Consider the following 19,806-nt stretch of genomic DNA (forward strand, 5'->3'; position numbering starts at 1 on the left):
ATCTGCTCCCTTGCAGACCCACTTTACGGGTTGTGAGAATATACTAGCAGTCTCTATGTTCTTTGTGGATTGCATGCCCCGGCATATTTTGTGGAAAGTGTTGCAGGAATATGGGGTACCAGGACCACTATGATATGCCATTCAGTCTCGAAAAGATTTCAAGGGCCAGCCGCAGCCGACAAGGCGTCCGAAATGGGGTCTTGAGGTGACATCCCTACTATGTGCGGATGTCATGTCGCGCTTTTTTGGCCTGATCTGACCATTACCTCCAGGACATACTTGAGCAATATGATGCAGAATGCCCCTTTCAGGTAGTACTTGTCCATGAGCGTGATTGCCTCAGGGATCTTGTTGACAAATGACGGTAAAATAGAATGTGAGATTCACAGGCAGATTCTGACGACACTGATGTTTTTAGGAGGTCCATGGCAGTAAAGCAGTAAGTAAAACAGGACTTGCGGTTTACTGGTCAATCTACATCCCTATTATTACCTAAGGAAACAGGCTGTGGGTAATGACCAAAACAAAAAAGTCATGAGTGGCCAACATGAGGTTTCACTGCTTGGTTGCTGGATTCACTCTCTGTGACAAGTTTGGAGTGGCGACAAAATACAGTCGCTTCTGTTTTGCATCAAGAGGAGTTGGCTGAAGTGGGTTGGGCATCTTCTAAGGATGCCTCTGAGAGAGTTACTAAGGGAGACTGACATCTAAGGATCCCCAAGAATGACTAACGTCTATAGATCCCCAAGACATCTAAGTATCTCCTCGAATGACTGACGTTTAGGTTTCCCCCAGAATGACTGACACCTAAGTATCCCCCAGAATGACTGACACCTAAGGATCCCCCAGAATGACTGACGTCTATAGATCCCCAAGACATCTAAGTATCTCCTCGAATGACTGACGTTTAGGTTACCCCCAGAATGACTGACGCCTAAGTATCCCCCACAATGACTGATGTGTAAGTATCCCCCAGAATGACTGACATCTATAGATCCCCCAGACATCTAAGTCTCTCCTCGAATGACTGACGTTTAGGTTTCTCCCAGAATGACTGATGTCTAAGGATCCCTCTGAATGACGCAAAGTCTGTGGCCATGGAAAAAAACATCTGGATCTCCTCAGTGGGCTGCCACCATGATCCACGAAAATGATGGTGATGATGAAGAATATCTGGTTAGTGATGAGATGCATGGTGAGAAGATGGATGGATGGAAACACCTGGTTGGATATTTTTGATTCTTGAGCGTGATTCAGGAAGGTGAAATCTGAAGAGCTTTGCAGAATAAAGCAGCACTTAAACCAAAAGGTAGTCATTTCTGAAGCTTGTCCTTTTTTTAAAATAAACACTGTCAACATTTCCCATTTCACAGCAGCACAAAAAGCAGTAATTTTAAAGCACAAAAAAGCAGATGAAAATAAGTCCTAATTCCTCTTGTCTGGTCCAAGCACATGAAAAACATTCTTTATTATGTTATCCAAAATTTTAAAAAAAATTACAGTGAAGTTTGTGATTATTTTTATGTATATTTATATATTTTAGTGACCTGTCTTTTCCTCTTTCTGGCAGAATAAACTCTCTTAAGAGAATATGATTTATGGATTCACAATAAATGTACTTAGATGTATGCCTTATGGATCACTACAGTGTTGAATGGGAAATCGAATTCCATGTAAGTGTGTTCCACAAACACGAAGGTAGCTATTAACTACAGAGCTCACGTAAAAACAGAGGATCTGTTTACGGTGTGCGAGACGACGTGTAAATCGTGCTGCGATTCTTCACTGCTCTTCTCCCAGAAGCCAATACGTAGTGACAGGACCCTTCCCCTGGGACAACAAGGAGAAGAAGAGGAAGGCAGAGACAGAAGCAACATTCTGAACAAAGTTTACAGCTTCAGTTTGTGGGCTTCTAGTCCAGAGGCTGTTGGTCTAAGCTTTAGAAATAGCTGTTCAAAGGACCAGGGGACTAACTTTGGTTTGAGCATTGGGGGGGGGGGCTGAGGTCTCCATACATTTAGGAGGAGACATGATTATTGGGGAGGTTGTATTCACTAGTTTTGATTATTTGGAATTTATGCCAATGCACCGGAAATCTAGTGAAATATCTAGTGAAAAGTTCACATTTTGACTAGTCAGAGCGGTAATGCATACATATATACATACACGCATAAATACACACACATAAATACATAAATATTTTTATATATGATATCTGCCCTCTGCAGCTGACTGTGCTCCTTATTTAAATAAACACTTCATTATCTTTTGTTGTGGTCAAGTATTTTCATGTGCACTTAATCTTGTATTCCAATCCAAAAAGAGAACGATTACCTCCAATGGTGTGACATGTCCCAAGAAATGTCATATGACATTAAAACTATGTTAGCAGGCTATTTTAGGTAATTTACTCATGTTTAACAGAATCATATCCAAAGAGATATCATTTTTACCCACTTATACACATCACTGGGGTAATTTGGGTTTAGTGTGTCGCAGAACGGTATGACAGATGCCCCCGCCTGGTATGTGGACAGGAACTGCAATGCTGTGCACAGCGACAGCCCCCGCACCTTCATATGAACGGTCCCCCTTAGCTCCAGGCGAAACGTCCCGAACTTTTCGAGGAGCGCCTTGGTAGGGCTGCTGACGTGGATCCTGAGCGCTGTGGGAGGGGAAGACGGGGGCGAGGTTAGGTGCTGTCAGCATCACCCTGGGACGAGACCCTCCCTGGCAGTGCTACCGTCAGCCCCCCCCCCCCCCCCCGCGGCTTGCTTACGGCAGCCGTGGGACTCCATCCTGGAAGCCGTGTTGACCGTATCCCCAAACAGACAGTAGCGAGGCATCTTCAGACCCACCACGCCGGCCACGCAGGGGCCTGAGAGACACACTCGCTTAAGATCATTTGCTCGAGGTAGTTTTATTTTTCATTTATTGTATTTTTAACAGGGACAGTGCTCATTGATCAGCAGAAAAGACTTTAAATGAACCCGACTAATTTTCATCTTTTGTTGCTCACCAGTTCTCAACCTAAAATCAATATGAATTAGCTTATCAAAAATGTCACATACAAATAATATACATACAGTCTAATATCCAAATGGATACAATGCACACACACAAAAAACAGATCAGTGTACAATAAAGACGATAAAAAAGGCAGCAGAACAGGTCGGTAAACAACTAATATCTAGTGTTCACATGTATGATTGTTTACAAGCCACCAGTTCAACTGAGCAGTAGAAGATCAGCATGTATTGACGTCACCAATAGACACAGGCAGTACATCCCCGTCACAGAGAATGCTGACTGGATAAAAGCAGGACTGCAGCCTCCTCTGGTGGCACCTCTGCTAACCTGAGGGATCTTTGCATAATAAATGTTTTAAATGGAGGGGGGGGGGGGCAGTATTACGTAGTATTTAAAAAAAAAAAATAACATAAAAAAAATCATAGCTCAAAAATCAGTTCTTTTTTTATCTGACAGCTATGGAAACTTAAGTTTCTGATCTAAAGATCAGATTGAGTATATTTTTGCATTCTTGGGAAAAAAAAGGTAAAAATGTGTACCTTTGCTTGTCACTGGGGCTGTACCCTCAAGGGTCTGCTAATTGTACCCTTAGCAGTAGGTAATTGTACCTTTAAAGGTCAGAAGTGGACCATTGAAGGTACATTAATGTTGTTTATACCTTTGGGATGTTCCTCAGAGTGCATTTCTGTACCTTAAAAGGTACAATTACAAGGGTACAGCCCCAGTGACAAGCAAAGGTACAAATTTTTACACTTTTTTTCTGAGAGTGCATAAAATTTCAAGTGGTTTCAGTATAGATTTATTGCCCTGTGCACAGCTTGCCAGACAATAATTGAAATTTGAAATGATCATGACATTTATATATATCATAGCAGTTTTCATGAAATACTCTGGTTCTAGTTAGTTTTGATTGATTTCTCACAGAAGCATGCCTTTATTTAAAAAAAAAATATGTCTGTGTGGGAAAACGGGTTTTCTGTTACCCACACTTACCTGAGTGAAGCCCAATTCGGACCTTCAGCTGCTGGCCCAGGACATGCTTGTTCTCGAACCGCTCCATAGCCCTCACCACAGTCAGGGCCATCCTGGCTATCTCTTTGGCGTGGTCATCTCCGTTCCGGATGGGCAGACCTGACACTACCATGTAGGCGTCTCCAATGGTCTCGACCTGGGGGTGGTCATGGTGAGGATGAGATGAGCATAAGCGATGTTCCTCTGAAATGGGGGAGCATGGTCGTAAACCTCCCAAGGACAGCTTGCCATGTCCCCACTAAAATATCAGAAAGCAAATATCAAGTGAGGGCCCATGGTTGATTAGACCTGACGCATCCATTTACCTTGTAGACGTCGTGATTGTCGATGATTTTGTCAAAGTTTGTGTACAAATCATTCAGAAGGTCCACAACCTGAAGGACAAAGATCTGGTTACCGGATACATAGTGACAGGACCCTTCTTTTTTGTGCGCAGAAGCGGGAGGGTGATAGTCTTTTTCTATCTTTTTCTGTATTCTAATAATGAGCTTGATGTGACTGAGCGAAGGGGCACCTGCTCCTCTGCTTTCCTGAAGGTCATGCCTCCGCCCCAGGAGAGGCCCTCCCAAACTGAAAGTGTTTGGCCACATCTGTTTTTAGCCACACCAGGCCCACGCAAGTCCAAAATACTGTTTTGTTGGAATTTGTTTCTCTACTGCTATTGTTCTGAAGGTGTGGCAGGGTGGTGGAGTGGGAGGAGGGGGCTGTGTGCTCTTTTGATCTCATATCTCAGTTATTTGAAAATATCTGTTACCACCCATCCTTCCTGTAACCTCTGCGAGACCGATGCCAAGTCGAGCCTTAACAGCTGTAATTCCCCGCCGGTGATAAACGCAGATCTGCATTGTTCTCTTTCTGAGTGTCCTTCAGAGGAACCCAGCCAGAAAGAGGTCTTCACCTGCATGGGAGTAATACTGGACGCCAGCACCGTGAACCCTTCGATGTCGCTGAAGTAGATAGTGACACAGTCGTACGTTTCCGCTTGCACTGTCTCTCCAGCTATCAGCTGAGCAGCAACTGACCTAAGGATACATACAAGCAAAAACCCAATATGAGCTTATTAAAAAGAACCAGGTTTTTTAATTTCCCAGATTTGTCCTATGGGTGTGGATCATAGCCAAGGAAGAAATGGGTGCCCATTTCCAGGGAGTTGCTACAGATATCACCCCCCCGTCAGCATTCCAATGTTACCGAGGCAACATTTGCGTGAGGAGGCTCTCCGCCTTCTTCTTCTGCTGTACGAGTTGGGCAGTGCGCTCCTCTACCACCTGCTCCAGGTTGTTGGCATACTGCTCCATGCGGCAGAGCAGGTTGTCCAGGATGTTATCGCTTCCCCTGAGTTAAGATATGAGAGACACTCGCCATCAAGTCCGAGCTGAGGATGATCCTGGGAGGTTACAGACTACAACCGCAAAGACTGCACAAACCACAGACTACAACCGCACACAGTTTTTCAGAATGACACTCAGGTCAGAGAAAACAAAAATTTAAGTGAGAATACAATCAAGTTCTGCCCATTCACCGCGATTATGTACATCATTTCTGAATATGTACATGTCTTCATTTAAATCCTCTACACTAGTGGCCAAAGTTGTGGAAACACTTCCAATTGTTAGAGACTGCAGAACTTTATTCAACTGTTGCTCCAGTTACTTATTTAATTGTCCAATGTATTTTTGTAAACATTCTTTGATTGTTCATGAACATTATCGCCCAGTATTCCTATGGTATTCCTGTATTTTAAAAGCTTAATGCCAAAAATGCTAGGTGTTTCCACAATTTTGGCCACTAGTGTATTATGATACGCTGCTTTTGTATCACTCTTCAGGAATGTGTGTAATGATACTACAGACTGCGCCGATTCCCCAACTCCAGGTGAATGGCAGCACTGAAGACCTGAAAACAGACCAGCGTTTGTTGGGCAATCCCAAACCAACTGAGCAATCAACTAAAAGCACACATCACAGAGACCTCCATTAACACAAACTGCCTTGCTCTTGATTCATTCTTTTACTGCTGTTCGTCATACAGCTCCCACATATACTGCTGCCCCCCCCCCCCCCCCCCCACCTGCTCCAGTATCTGTGCCTGAAGTTGCTTCTACTGTCCTCTAACTAAGGGGTCTTGCACAGGTCTGATTTAACACTGTAATTTTATCATTTGAGGATCCATCAGATGACTTACTGTAGGACAGTGAGATGGGCAAGATCAAAGGCCACAGTGGCCGGCAAAGCCCAGGTTCTAGCAGGACACAGCTGACCTCAGCCCTACGCTCTGTACACACCCAGTTGGGGAGAGCTTCTTCACCAGCGCCCTGAGTGCGGGGAAGTCCGGTCGCTCTGCGGGCCTCTCCCTCCAGCAGCTTCGCATCAGGGTTTCCACAGCCCCGGGGCACTCCGCCCGGTCCACGTGTGGCCGAAGGGGGCTGCAGCCTCCCGCCTTCACCCGCTCCACGATATCTTGAAGACACCCCGAGGAATATCAAAACACTCTATCTGCTCTGTGAGACGGACTAGTTCTGACTGGATGCTTTCTGTACCAGGAATGCTTGGCAAATCACCTAGAAAAGCCAGCTGCCAGAGGCTAACAGGCATTTATATGGGCCAAAGAATCTTCTAAAATCTTATGCTCTTCGGACACAATTTGGGATTCCTGCCATGAATGGGACGCAAGGATTAGTGCGTGGCACCTTCGGCCTTAAGGGTGCGCCCAGGAATGTAGAAGGGCTCACGGCGGAAGACTATCTCCTGGATGATGATGCCGAAGCTATAGACGTCCCCCTTCTGAGTGCCATTGGGGGGCATGATGCCCCTTAGAAGTTCGGGGGCTCTCCACAGCAGACCTCAAGTGAGGAGAGACAAACAGTAAGAACCACAGTAGCGTAAAAGAAAAACAGGGATTTATTTGCAGGTGTCGTACAACATGCCTTTAAAAAGTTTCCTTAGTTAAGGAAAAACCTTAAGGGATTTACTGTATTTTTTATTTACTTATTTACTGTATTATTCTGTATTGAAAGATATTTGACAGCAGTAAAATTGTACAGTTTCCAAGGAGACAATTTGTTTGCTTGCACTCACACCTGCTCATGATACCTGTTATCACCTCCAGTGTTCATTCCGCTTACAAAAATATTGACGAAAATATAGCCCGAGGAAGGGTTTTTTTCCGTGACGATAATGAAAACAAAAAACGTTATTAAAATAAGCGTTAATGAAATTAACCATATTATTTGTCTGACGAATATAAATGAAATAAAAAGAGCCAGATTTCATCACCACTACATCTTTATCTGACAGATGTTCCCCTGGTGTATTATGTTCACTACAAGTAGGTACTTTTCGTTCGACTAAGAACAACTGAGTGGAGCATATAGCGATAAACTTTGCTGAATGATTAACGACAAGTGCCGGCGCTAACTTCGAAGATACATGGAACTATTGGGAAAAGAGAAGTAGCAGAGGAAAAACTGAGCAGACAAAATTATTGTTGTATCTCAGTTGCATTAAATGCATTTTTGTATGCGTCTCTGTATCTCTGCACCAGAAATTTCAATCAATAAGCAATGTACTTCTGTCTAATATAACCGGTGCCGGCGGTGAAAGGTGCCAGAGCTTATTAGCAGGGCAACATTACATCGTTTTTTATTCTGTAAAACTGAAAGATTGATCTACTGGCCAGATTTAATATATGAATTATAAACATGTTGCGGGCCATGTAAATAAAATTATAAATGGACTGTCGGTGAGGTAAAATCAATTGCTCATCATTAATGGTGTCCACTGGGGGTGCTCAGTCGCAGAACACTCATCTTGGGATGCATTAATTTTCTTCATTTATCGCCATGAACTCAGCCACGTTGCGGTTAAGATACAGCCAGAGGCACCTAAGGTTGTTCTCCTTACTTTGCTTGTCAAGGTCTTTTGTGCAACCGTTAAGGGTAATTTAAGGAGTTCCTGAAGTATAAGACCAAGATAAGGAAAAAAAAAACTTAAATACTTAAGTGCACATTTTAAGGAAACTTTAACGAATAGAGTTAAGACTGTTTTGCGCAACTGACTTTATTTTACGGAAACCTTAACTCAGACTTTAAGAAAACCTTAAGTTGTTTTGTGCAACCAGCCCCAGGATCTTATCCCCTCAAGCCTACTCACGTTGCCAATGGTCCTGGTGGTTCTGGGACCCTGGTGGTCGCCTCAGAGAGCTGAGACCAAAGTCGGTGACCTTCAGCACAAAGCGGCTGTCCACCACACAGTTGGATGAGGACAGGTGTCCATGGGAACGGAGGGGACTGCGGTGTAGGTAGTCCATTCCCTGTGCATGTGCGTGGTGTGACAGACGAAGGGTGGGGAGTGGTCTCATGAGAAGGTGGGGAGTAGAATCCCATAGGCCGAAAAACCCAGAATTTACTTGCTCACCTTCACGATGTCCAGCATCAGAGAGTACTTGAACGTCCAGTCAAGTCTGATGGACCCGTTCCTCAGGATGTCCTGAAAGACAAGCCATGGCACCAACTCAGCTTCCTGACAGAACGTGGTTCTGCTGGCACGGTCGGTTCTTCCGGGGCTGGACGGAAACCAACGGTGCACACCTGCAGGCTGCCCTTGGAGCAGTACTCGGTGATCAGGAACAGCGGAGGTGACTCCAGCCAGGCTCCGACAAAGCCGCAGATGTTCGGGTGGCTCAGGTCCTTGCACTGCCGCCGTGGCGGAGAATGCACCAAGAATCACGTCACAAGCCAACTCCCCAGAGTGCGGCGCATTTATTACCGCGGTAACCTCTGCTGGCACCCATTCCTGACTTGGCAAACGCTTCTGCTTTACGGCGCCTACCTGCTGCAACTCTGCAAGTAGGTCGCCTGTCAGGTTGACACTCCGCACGTTCAAGAACCGGATGGAACACACGTTCTCCTTAAAAAGAGGATTGGAAAGGCTGGAGCAAATGACAATGCCGCAAAAGCGAGGATCTTACTTTGTTCAAGAGCGGCGCGTAAAATATGCACAGCGCATAAACATTAATGAATATAACGGAAAAGTTAAGTGCAGCATGGGGTTTTCAATGAGCTGAATGTACCATGATTAAAACATGGACAGATTCATAATCGATAATAAGTCTGTGGCTTACAGGTCGGTGAATTATACTCTGAATAAACCCCAGTCATCACCCTGGGGACTAAAAGGGACAAACTTGCTTTATACAGTGCAGTCCTGCTGGAGAGCATCTCGCTGTCCATGCCACTGCTGGCAGCTTCGTCCTGTGCTGAGCCGCCGTTCAAAGAGAACATCTTCAAAAAGAGTAACAGGACAGAAGTATTAGCACTGCAGTGTCTTCTGCAGCCTTGGAAGAGACGCGCACTCCTGTTGTGTCCCTTTGCCGGTAGTTTCTCATCCCCTCTACTGTATATTCATTAATATATTTAGTTTTTTGTCATCTGTGTTATCATGTAAACCTCCCATCCCTCACTTGAGAGCAAATGCAAAGTACTGATCCAAGGTCAGGACACAAAAATAAAATACTGAATGAATAAGAGATGATATTCATTTAGCCTTCTTATATAACAGCTTGTTCTGTAAAGGGGAGAATCTGGAGTCTATCCAAGAGAAAAGCACGGGGCAGGGGGGCATCCTGGGCAGGATGCCAGTCCATCACAGGGCACGGGGGCATCCTGGGCATGATGCCAGTCCATCTCAGGGCAGGGGGACACCCTGTATGGTATGCTAGTCCATCTCAGGGCACCCTGGACAGAATTCCAGTCCTATGGTACAGCACTAGGTGGCGCTGTGACACATTATGGGTGAATGGTTGTTGTGATCAAGGCCGTCTGTTGAATGTGAGCTGGGGTTTCCGGGGACCACGTACCGAGGACGAAGTGTGGTGTTCCGTTACGGCAACATCATCGAGGCTGACCATCCACAGCATCATCGAAGCCTTCTCCTGCAGTTTGTACTTCCTGGAGGCAAACATGGGCGACACATCAGCCTCATCCGCCCCCCCCTCCCCCCCCCACCCCCGCCATCCCTGCTGCCCTTGGACTTCTACTGAAAAGCGGACATTTCACCCCCTGATGCCAATTTAGATTAATACAAAAAAGACAATTGATTTCCAGGCACAATAAGCTCTGCTCTTCTATAAAGGATGAATAATAATTTAATCTACACATTAAACATTATCTACATATTATGAATGATCTCTTGCATTGAAGCCAAGTGATTACCAGCTATATTCATGGACTTGATTCCCATTCTTGATTACTGTTCCTGATTACTTCCTCGAGACATAGTGCTAAAAGCATTAAAACCACAATTCTCCACACTATGAGAATATTATAAATTGATTCAACAATCAATTTTGTCTTTGATTTGGACGTGGGATGCTTTTGTGGAAACGTCAGCCATTTTGCCACTCAGCCTCTAGGTGGCTCCACTTCACTCATGTCATGTCATCCTGAGCACCACAATCAAATGTCTGTTCATGGAAACCAATCGTTTTCATTCCCCTTATTATTAATTGTAATCGTGGGCACTTGACATAACTGTCCACTGAAAGAGAACGGGAGAAGATGATTAACTGGCTCATTAAAATCAGCCTGGATGCTTTCACCTGAGCCATCGAGTGGGCCGTGTGAGTGAGGGGGATACAGTACCTGTAGAGCAGGGCGATGCTCAGACTCCCTGTGGCCAGCAGGCCGAGGATCAAAGCCACAGAGATGATCAGGGTCCTCTCTGTAGGACGCACAATCACCAGAGCATGTTCAGCACAGTACAGACACATTTAAAAAGTCTGTGTTCAGTATGTTAGACAAAGAGACATATTAACATTCTGGATACACACAATGCCTCTGACTCTCTTCAGTCACACACCAACAGGAAAGGACTTAACAGTGATATGACTACACTGCTGACCATGGGATTTGAACCAACAACCTTCTGCTGACAAGCACAGGGACCTAACCCCCCCTCCGGCACACACCACTCCCAGGTAAATGACTCAGTCAGCCCCAGGCTTCAACCCCGGGCCTAGCTCCAACCTCTCAAGCTACACAACGTATCAGCAAGTAAATAACTAACAATATACTGTATAATAAAAACAATAAAATGGTAAACTATGTCATATAAGCTCATCTGATTTTTTTTATTGCAAATACCTGATGGCCAAGGGCAATTTAATAATCCCAGATTATTATAGAAAATCTATATTTCAGCAAAAATAAATGGCGAACTTGGGGTCTACGGGGTAGAAGTGAATAATGCACACTGATATATAATTTTTTTCTAGAGGCAACCAAAGACCAAGGACATGGATTTGATGAGTCTGGTGACCTTAGCAGCCAAGAAAGACTCAATGCAGAAGGCAGCAATGGAGAACTAGGGAAGAAGGAACAAAGGCTCTAAGGCAGTGCAGTACTGACCCCTGCTGGCCAATGTAGGCAACTGCCTGTCAGTGCAGAAGTTCTGATCTTCCGTTAATCTAGCACTTTGCAAAAAGAATTTTCCTTAAACTTTTCAAAAGCTTGCAAAATTCAGGTCATTCTCTAGATCCCATTACATTACAAAAAAAGATGAATCCCAATCCAGCAGTGATGTCGGCAGATCATCCATTCCGCTACTTAGAGACCCGGATACATACATACTGTTCAAGGACGCCATAGAGGGGGAGAAAGTTAGGAGGATTCCTGAGAGACAGGGGCCCTAAAAAATTTGGAACATAACTGAGCTGGTCTAGGTTGGGGGCCCAGTATGATATACTTTCATGGGGCCCAAAATCTCTCGTGACACCCCTGTCTACATTTAGTTCGGTGTCTAAAGCATGGTTCCCCAATTCCGGTCCTGGAGGGCCAGTTTGCAACATCCTTTGCAGAATCGCCTGCTCAAACACACCTACTAATCCTGGTAATTAGCTGATTACCTGGGGCCTGTACTACGAAGCGGGGTTACTGGCTTATCGGGGTAACTTGTCTGATTTAAGGTAGTCTGGGCAAAATGTAAGTGAACGAATATGAAGTCCATTTAAACTGTGGTACCTTAAATCCGACAAGTTACCCCGATAAGCCAGTAACCCCGCTTCGTAGTACAGGCCACTGGTAATTAGCTGATTAGGATGTGTTTCGCAGGAAAATCTACAAACTGTGCTGGATTCCGGCTCTCCAGGTCAGAAAGAAGGGGACCTTGGTCCAAAGCAAAGCATAGAGCAATTACTCGGCCGGTCATGGGATTCAAACTTATGTCCTTCTACACACATGCAAAGAAATCTAATCATCCCACCTGATACAGGTTTTACATTATTATACATCCTGAAGGAAGGTCAACCGAAGACATCGTACCAGCAAACGGACAAAGCTCCCCACTAAATCCACAAGTCGGTGTGTCTTTGGGCGGGGTCTTCCTGCCCCCCGGCCACATGATCTGGACCCCCTTCACCTGCTCATAGGTCTTGTTTGTCCCAAAATAATTTGCAATCACCTGTAGGGATGACCAGAGGAACTGAAGGAAAAGTCTGTTTAGGCACTTGTTGGAAGTTCAGGGTGAATAAAGAGAAGAATAAATACATGCAATAAAAAGCCTCACAGCCCTTCAGGCTCACAAATCAGAACTAGCACTGTTGTCAAAGCATCTCTATTGTCATGCTAAACTAATGGATCCATGATGAAGTCTTGATTTTGGAAGTTGCAGTGCAAGAAAACAGTCAACATTACATATTGACATCTGGTCATAGGACATAAGACAGACAAATATAGCGTAACAATATAGTTCAAATCCAGTTCTATTGTTAAATAGCTGCAATGCTAAGCTCTGTCACAAAGGCCCCTTAGTCAATTTACAGCACGTAGGACAATGGGAACAGCTCACTTTGAACACGCCCTCGCTGCTCTGGGAGTGGTACATCATGTAGGCCGACTCCCGATCCCCATTGTCATCTATGGTGACATCGCCCTGAATTCCTGCGGCCGAACGACAACGGAACGGAAGTCAGTCCACTTCGTCTCCCTGTCCAGCTGACCGGTCCACTGTGAGCCCCGCTGCACCTGTGACCGTTCTGCTCCACATGCGGCGGGTGACATTGTGGCCATCGTAGGGGTCTTCGTTTTCCGACAGGGTCTCATTCAGCGCCTGGGCGTACAGCCACACGGAATCGTGGGCGAGCGCAGCCAGGATTGACACCTGTTTAAAAAAAACACACAAACACGATTCCAGTACAAACACCCACGTGAAACCTACACAGGTTTACATCCAACAGCAATAAAAAGTAGGGAAACTAATAAAATTGTGTAATAAAATTCAGGACATACTGGTCAGTACAAAGTGTTTTAATGACGGCACTATGCACAAACAGCCTAACTGGATCTAAGGGATTTTGTTCCTCTCAGTAGCAAACAAGCCCATGCATTGAAATTAACACTTTGAAAGTGCAATGTTTATTTATTTTTTTATTCTTATCCACTCTAGTCAATGTAGGTGATGGTATGCGCACACAGAACCACTGCGATTCTTCCAGTGACGGACGCAGGAGGACACCTTCTCATTCGGGTCGTACGTGTAGCCGAAGTTCTCCTTGGAACGTCGGACCACCCCGGCTGAGAAGTTCTCGTACATCTCGTTGCTGGGCTTGTACAGGGAGAGCAGGAAGAGAGCCTGGAAGGCTCGCTGGGCGATGGAGTCGTCGGGGTCTCCTGGAAACACGGGGCGGGGGAGCCGGGGGGAGCGATGGGGCAGGCCAGCTTTGCACCATGCATTATGTACACTCAGTGCCCGTCAACCCATCAGACGACAAAGGCGGCCACCTAGGAAGCCATCTTCTGACAGGGCCAATTTTATACTTGGACTGGGCGACTTGCCTACGGCATCACAGGGGCTTCGCTGTGTACACTTGAAAATTGCCTCTTAAAATAATTGAACTGAAGCATTAAAGCTAATCCTTTAATCTATGTCATGTTAAATTCATCGAATCAAGCCATCTCGCGAACCAAAAACGCTGCAGGCTAGACGTGTGTAAATACCAGCCCTAGATGGAAAACCAACAGCATTCAGATCCCACTGGCGGGTGTGGGAATTTCGCCCTGGAGCCCAGCGTGGGGGCATCACAAAGATAAGCCAGGGGCTAGAGAAGGAGGGGCAAGTCTACCTCTCCTCCAGGAGAAGTCGCCAAACATCTGCTTCTCCTTGTAAGGCTCGAACGAGAAGAAGACGAAGTCCCCGTTGGTCTGGCCCTGCTTGTGGGCCTCGATGAGGAACCTCCTCACCACCTCGCCTCGGGCTGAAATCACAATAACTGAAGAGGAGGGGTAGGGGGTGCGGAGTGAACACAGGCAGACTCCCCAAATCAACCGGCACATCTACATGGCGAGAGGTGGCCCTGCCGGCCGAGCAGAGAGAGTAATCAGCTCCGGTGGACAGCCAACTGGGCTTCACAGAGTCAGTGCAGACTCGGGGCTAGGCGCTAACGCTAACGCTAATGCTACATTACAGCATGTCGGCGCATCTGTGCTCCAACATGGCAACCCACAGGCAAGTCGTGATTAATCATAATTACGTCCCACTGCTACCCCAGCAACAACAGCTGCAATTCTGTGATTACCGATTATGTGCAAACATCTCAGCTGTTTGGTGCTGTTTCATAACAACACTATGGATTCCTGGTTCCCGAGGTTCAATCCCCATTGTACATACGGACTATCCATATCATAATAATGTTCCTGAGATTGTGTTTATCTGATTCATCGCCCTTTCCTGCAGTCAGAAAAACAGCACGATGCCACCATGTTTTACTTCACTGGCTTCTGATGTGAATTTTTCAGATCTGAGATGTCTGGATAATACAGACACTTAGTGAACTGGTTCACCTTTTTACAACTTTAAAGGGGCAGTACACACCTCCCCCCCCCAAAAAAGGTGCTTTTTATACGTCTAGATTGTTGTGGTATAAATTGCCTAGTTTTGGAGATATCGGCCATAGAAATGTTGTCTTCTGTCCAATATAATGGGAATGAATGACATTCTTTCTGTGGTGATTAAAGCACCAAAAAAATACATTCCCTTTATATCAACAGCAACGTCTCTTAGCAGAAATCATGATCCGGTTACTCAAGATAATCCACAAACCTTGTAATGAGCAGCTTCTTGTAGGAACTATTTTCTTTCTATCTATCTTTTGGTTTTATCCAGGTGTCATGCCTTTATCTACGCATCGTTCTTACGATATGGCCTGGTGCCAATCACACACCTGGCATGAACTGCGCCCACCCGCCACCCCCACGTCACTCACTGCGAGACACTGTAGCCACCTGCTGGAGGATCTTGGCAAAATCTGAGGCGTCCTTGTTGTCGTCGACACGGAAACCAACATACTTGGCTACAGTGATGGAATTATTTTGCGCAGTGTACCTTTAAGAAATTAAAACTAAATTAAGTGTGTTTAAGTGTTAGTCTGGGTCATGTCTGGCTTTGAGTCATGTTCCTGCAGTACATTTATCTCTTAACCAACTTTGAGAGAAACATCTACTATGTTCACATCACCAACAGTCACAGCAGCCAATCAGACAGCTCAGCTACTGAAGACGCAGCTTTGTGATTCGCTCACCCACCTGATTCCCTCCGCTGGTATGTTCCAAGCAGAATGTTCGTCGTAGATGATCCCGATACGTTTCCACCTGAAGTTCTCACAGATGCGGACGAAGAACGAGCCCATCTTTGTGAACGGGCCGAAGACCCTGGTGAGCGTGGAGAAGTCCTGCCACCACGGGCGAGAAGATTGCACAGGGGAACCACCGCCGAGGCCATCACACAACGTCTGCTGTCATTTCTGTGGTTTTCTTATGGTTCATAGAGCTTTTTCATAGAAATCATAGTTGCTAGTTTTGGGTCACTCAAAGATAAAGTGTTTCGAAATCTAAGAAAGCTTCCAAAATGGTTATGAGAATATCATATAAACCTATAAGCCTTACCTTCTTGTCCAGGAATTCCTGGTCTGCACATATTGGGCTGATCATAGCAATGTTCCAATAAGAAGCAAGTCTGCCAATGAGAGAGCAAACCTAGAGGACAGGTGGATATTGAGGAAGGAAGGGCACCAGCAAGAAACAGCAGGACCTGACAAATGCAATAATTCCATGCATTTGGACAGTCACCAAGTTTTTAAGTTCCTTTCTCAAATGTACAGAAACTCTTCTGGGACGTCTGGGCCCACTCATCACGACAAAATTATATCTCGAAACTCTGAAAGCATTCAAAAGAACTGCTACAGTCATAGAGGCCAGGCTTGCCCTATGAAGCTAAAGCACCAACTGACTCGAGAGTGGCTCCAATCAGCCAATGATTCAAACCTGAAGAGGCTGGGCCAGATGGCACCTTTGATTAATCCAACTGCATGCTGGGACAATCAATTAAACCAAAGCAGTCTTCCCAGGCTGGACGCCTACCCCGAAGGCCTAATCCCAACCACCTTTCAGATCTGGCATTAACAAGCAGGGTTTACCACCCCTCAGGCAACCGCCTCACCTTGGAGCAGGACGGACCAATGAAAGCGCTGAACTTGTGCGTGTGCTGAAGGTCAACAATCCTCCCAGGTCCCACCACCGAATCACAGTGGTCATCCAAGTATTTATAGTCAAGGTGGTGTCCTGCAGTCAGTGAAAACAACGCATGCCACAGCGCTACATTAATACACAAGCTCACATGGCAGGCTTGTGCGTACCACCAGCCCTAACATAACAAAGTTCTAAGAGAGAATAAATAATGCTGTTTTTCTAGCAAAACGTTTCATATATTTCATATGCTAAAGACACAACACAGTAGATGTGCATCCTGCAGATCTGCTCTGAGGTTGGTCAGGTGACCTGGAAGAAGATTCGGGTCCCTGTTGACTTTATCGATCGCTATCAGGGCTCCAGCACCGACCCGCCCGGCACTGAAGGGAATGGATGTGTTTGGTATGGATAGCAGGACCGTGAAGTTCAGTCCAGTGGCACCATGTCGCAGCAGCAGCAGAAGAATCTGGAGCCACTGAGCCCTGGCAAGGATCTCCATTTCTGTCAGGCAATAGACCAAAGGGTCATAGGTCACAAGATGACCTTCGAGTTTTTCTATAATGCACGACTGCTGCAAAGCTGCAAATACACACACACGCGCGCGCACGCACACACACACACACACACACACACACACACACACACACACACACAAAGGAAGCCAGCAATAGTTTAAATCCAAGTCCTACATTCAGGGTTGCACCTAGAATCTCCCCCTGACACAAAGTCTCCTTGTCTATGCCCCAATTTTAATTTTAATTTTAATTTTACATATTCAAGGGCTGCTGTCAAGTGCTGGGCCGCTGAATCTGACAGGGTCTTTATGACTCCCTGACACCCCTGCATACATTCCACCTTGTCTGGATTATACATTATTATAAACACCCCAATTATTTGCAGACTTATTTGTCTCAGTCAAAAGTGTAAAAAAAAAAGAACCATCGGCATAATTATTTAAGCAACAGAAGCTTTTAATATAAAGCAACTCCCATCAGACATAATTGAAATAATTTCTGCGGACATTTAATTTATGTACGTGGCATAATTGCTGCAACAATAAAAAGCTCTACATAACTGAAGGGGGTGAATACAATTTCCCCTGTAACATCCAAGATCATAATTTGTTCTCCCTGAGAAAACGCTGAGTGCAAAGCAACCGTTAAGTAGAAAATAAACTCACCGTAAGTTTAATCAAGAAGACTGGAAACTATACTTCCCTCGTGAGGACACACATAAATAAGGCAGCAGTTTTAAATCAAGCCCGTTATCAGAAGTTCTTCAGATCTGTCACACACTTCAGTCCAGATGAAACGCGCAGGGAGGATGGTCCTGCCGAGACCTGGAGCGCCCTGACTGCCTGCCATCGCTCCGCGCTCTTCTCGGCTTGCGCTGGGAACTTCCCATTTTAGGTTGTTTAGTTAATAGACATGAGAGAATAAACAGTTCAAATGACGTTTTATGGGAACGTTAAAAATAAATCTATGGAAAAAAACTGCAGTTTCGCTTGCGCTTTACTTATTTGACCTACAAGTACAAGCACTTGAGCGCGTGGTTTTGCGGAGCCAAAAAATCTATGCAGCACTTGTACAGTAATACTGCTATTTTCGAATGCTAAAATCAAATTGGCACGGCCTGCTCGTATCTATGAACACAATTTTGCTTGACAGATGCATAGCGAGCTATTTATTCAGTCTTTCCATAGCAATATGCAGACATATCCATTTCTCATCTGTATAACAAAATCTTTCTTTGGTTATGGGAGAGGTTATGGGAGATGTCGTGCGTGCATTTGGGACCGTGAGACTGTCAACGCAGCTTTCGGACCATAAGATACTTGAGTGCAGAAGTCTGACATAAAGATGAATGATATCTGGAAAGTCAGTGGAAACATCTTTCAGCGGTGGGAAAAGCTTGACCTATCTGTGGCTCGGCACGTATGCATGACCTCTTATTTATGCTTAATCGTGTATTTCTTGACGTAAACAGGTTTCATTCAAAAGGGCAATGTACGATGATCATTCACGTAAGGGACTTATTTGCGATTAGTTGCCTGATTTGTATGTCGCATTGGACAAAACCTGGATAGAAATGTACGCACTACATTTTCGTCACTTAAAAATCAGCCAATGTTTTTAATGTTGAAAATACTGATGGCTGTTTATCCATTTCGGAGATAAATCTTAGTGTTTCCACCTGTGTTCTGCATGTACGTGGCGCTGATATTTAAAGGTTAACCCGCAGGTTTTGCGTACCCGGATTTTGTCCAGTATAAATTATACGTACAATGAAATAGCCAGAAAATAGCAGTGTAATGTGTTTCCTGTCCTCAAGGGTTTGCCTTGTTCTCCTTTCTATATAGAAGTGTTCGCTGTGAATGAAATCCTTTTCTGTAAATGAAATCTTTTATCACCGACGCCAAACGTACTTACGTAATTCAGTATTTCAAGGGATTTAGTTCCTTTGGAAAATGGAAAAAAACGTCACGGAAAACCCCGTGTGTTAAAGTGCGATTTTGACATTTGTATTTTTTGATTGGCAATCCCATCGCGTCATTTACGGTTAAGCGCCGTAAGACCATCAGTTGGCTTTATTATGTGAGAATGGGGGGGCATCAAGCCGGTTGGGGCGACAGCTGCGTGTTCATTCTCATGCCAATAGGTGGCAGCAAAGTCATCCTTCACTGGGAACGGAAATTAAAGAGCACTGATTTCAGGACCAAGGTTGCTCTTGTGACAGAGTCTGGGGAGTTTCTAGCTACCGAAAAGATCAATACCTAGGGCTTGACTTTTTTTTTTTTTGAAGGCAGATTGGCATCGGAGCTAAAATAAACCAAGCTAAAATACTGAGGGCTATAGCCCGGAGTGATCGCACCTAACCACCCCTATGGTTATTCATCTGACTTTTACACCAGAAATAACATTTTGTATTTTTTAATTATACCCATTTGCCGTTACTTGTACATTATACATCAGATGCCACTGCAAATACCTTGTATGTCAGACCAGTAACATTCCACTGGAAAAATGATACTCCAGGAAGTCTGAGGGCCTCCTTGGTCTGATTCCAAGATCCTATCAGCTGCCGGCCATCGTGCAAGTTTTCCGTGGAATCGCAGTAAAACAGGCTCAGAAACACATGCAACAAAACGAGTTTCATAAGGAAGATCATTTAAAGGGCATTTAATGTAATACTGCAATATATTTTGCTCAGGCATGATGAAGACACAC

At 45.0% G+C, this 19,806-nt stretch overlaps 1 protein-coding gene across 2 annotated transcripts; it reads right to left on the reverse strand.

Moving 5' to 3' along the window:
• Positions 1 to 1,095: 1,095 nt before the first annotated feature.
• On the reverse strand, positions 1,096 to 18,364 carry LOC111837372 (atrial natriuretic peptide receptor 1). 2 transcript variants are annotated; one of them, XM_072707383.1, is made up of 27 exons: positions 17,760 to 18,364; positions 16,889 to 17,080; positions 16,551 to 16,672; positions 15,998 to 16,087; positions 15,638 to 15,783; positions 15,319 to 15,437; positions 14,179 to 14,325; positions 13,572 to 13,726; positions 13,082 to 13,217; positions 12,906 to 12,997; positions 12,380 to 12,518; positions 10,703 to 10,781; positions 9,919 to 10,009; positions 9,251 to 9,343; positions 8,892 to 8,969; positions 8,651 to 8,755; positions 8,478 to 8,549; positions 8,214 to 8,373; positions 6,752 to 6,904; positions 6,347 to 6,521; positions 5,254 to 5,397; positions 4,961 to 5,084; positions 4,368 to 4,436; positions 4,024 to 4,198; positions 2,780 to 2,878; positions 2,574 to 2,665; positions 1,097 to 1,830 (listed from the first exon to the last, which is right to left on the reverse strand). In XM_072707383.1, exons 2-27 carry the CDS (start codon positions 17,076 to 17,078, stop codon positions 1,783 to 1,785), a joined length of 3,093 nt encoding a protein of 1,030 aa, XP_072563484.1. In that variant the 5' UTR covers positions 17,079 to 17,080; positions 17,760 to 18,364; the 3' UTR covers positions 1,097 to 1,782. The 2 variants fall into 2 exon arrangements, with proteins under 2 accessions (XP_072563485.1, XP_072563484.1); XM_072707384.1 differs by lacking the exon at positions 17,760 to 18,364 and having other exon boundaries at positions 1,096 to 1,830; positions 15,998 to 16,067; positions 16,889 to 17,024.
• Positions 18,365 to 19,806: the final 1,442 nt, after the last annotated feature.

Source organism: Paramormyrops kingsleyae, chromosome 25 (genome assembly GCF_048594095.1).
Source record: "Paramormyrops kingsleyae isolate MSU_618 chromosome 25, PKINGS_0.4, whole genome shotgun sequence".
Taxonomy (NCBI): domain Eukaryota; kingdom Metazoa; phylum Chordata; class Actinopteri; order Osteoglossiformes; family Mormyridae; genus Paramormyrops; species Paramormyrops kingsleyae.

Excerpts from the sequence above, each read along its gene's own strand:
- LOC111837372 (XM_072707383.1), bottom strand. The coding sequence starts at position 17,078 with ATGGAGATCCTTGCCAGGGCTCAGTGGCTCCAGATTCTTCTGCTGCTG. Across the intron at positions 5,085-5,253 it reads CTCACGCAAATGTTGCCTCG|GTCAGTTGCTGCTCAGCTGA; the intron begins GTAACATTGGAA and ends ATGTATCCTTAG. Across the intron at positions 2,879-4,023 it reads CCGAATTGGGCTTCACTCAG|GCCCCTGCGTGGCCGGCGTG; the intron begins GTAAGTGTGGGT and ends TGTGTCTCTCAG.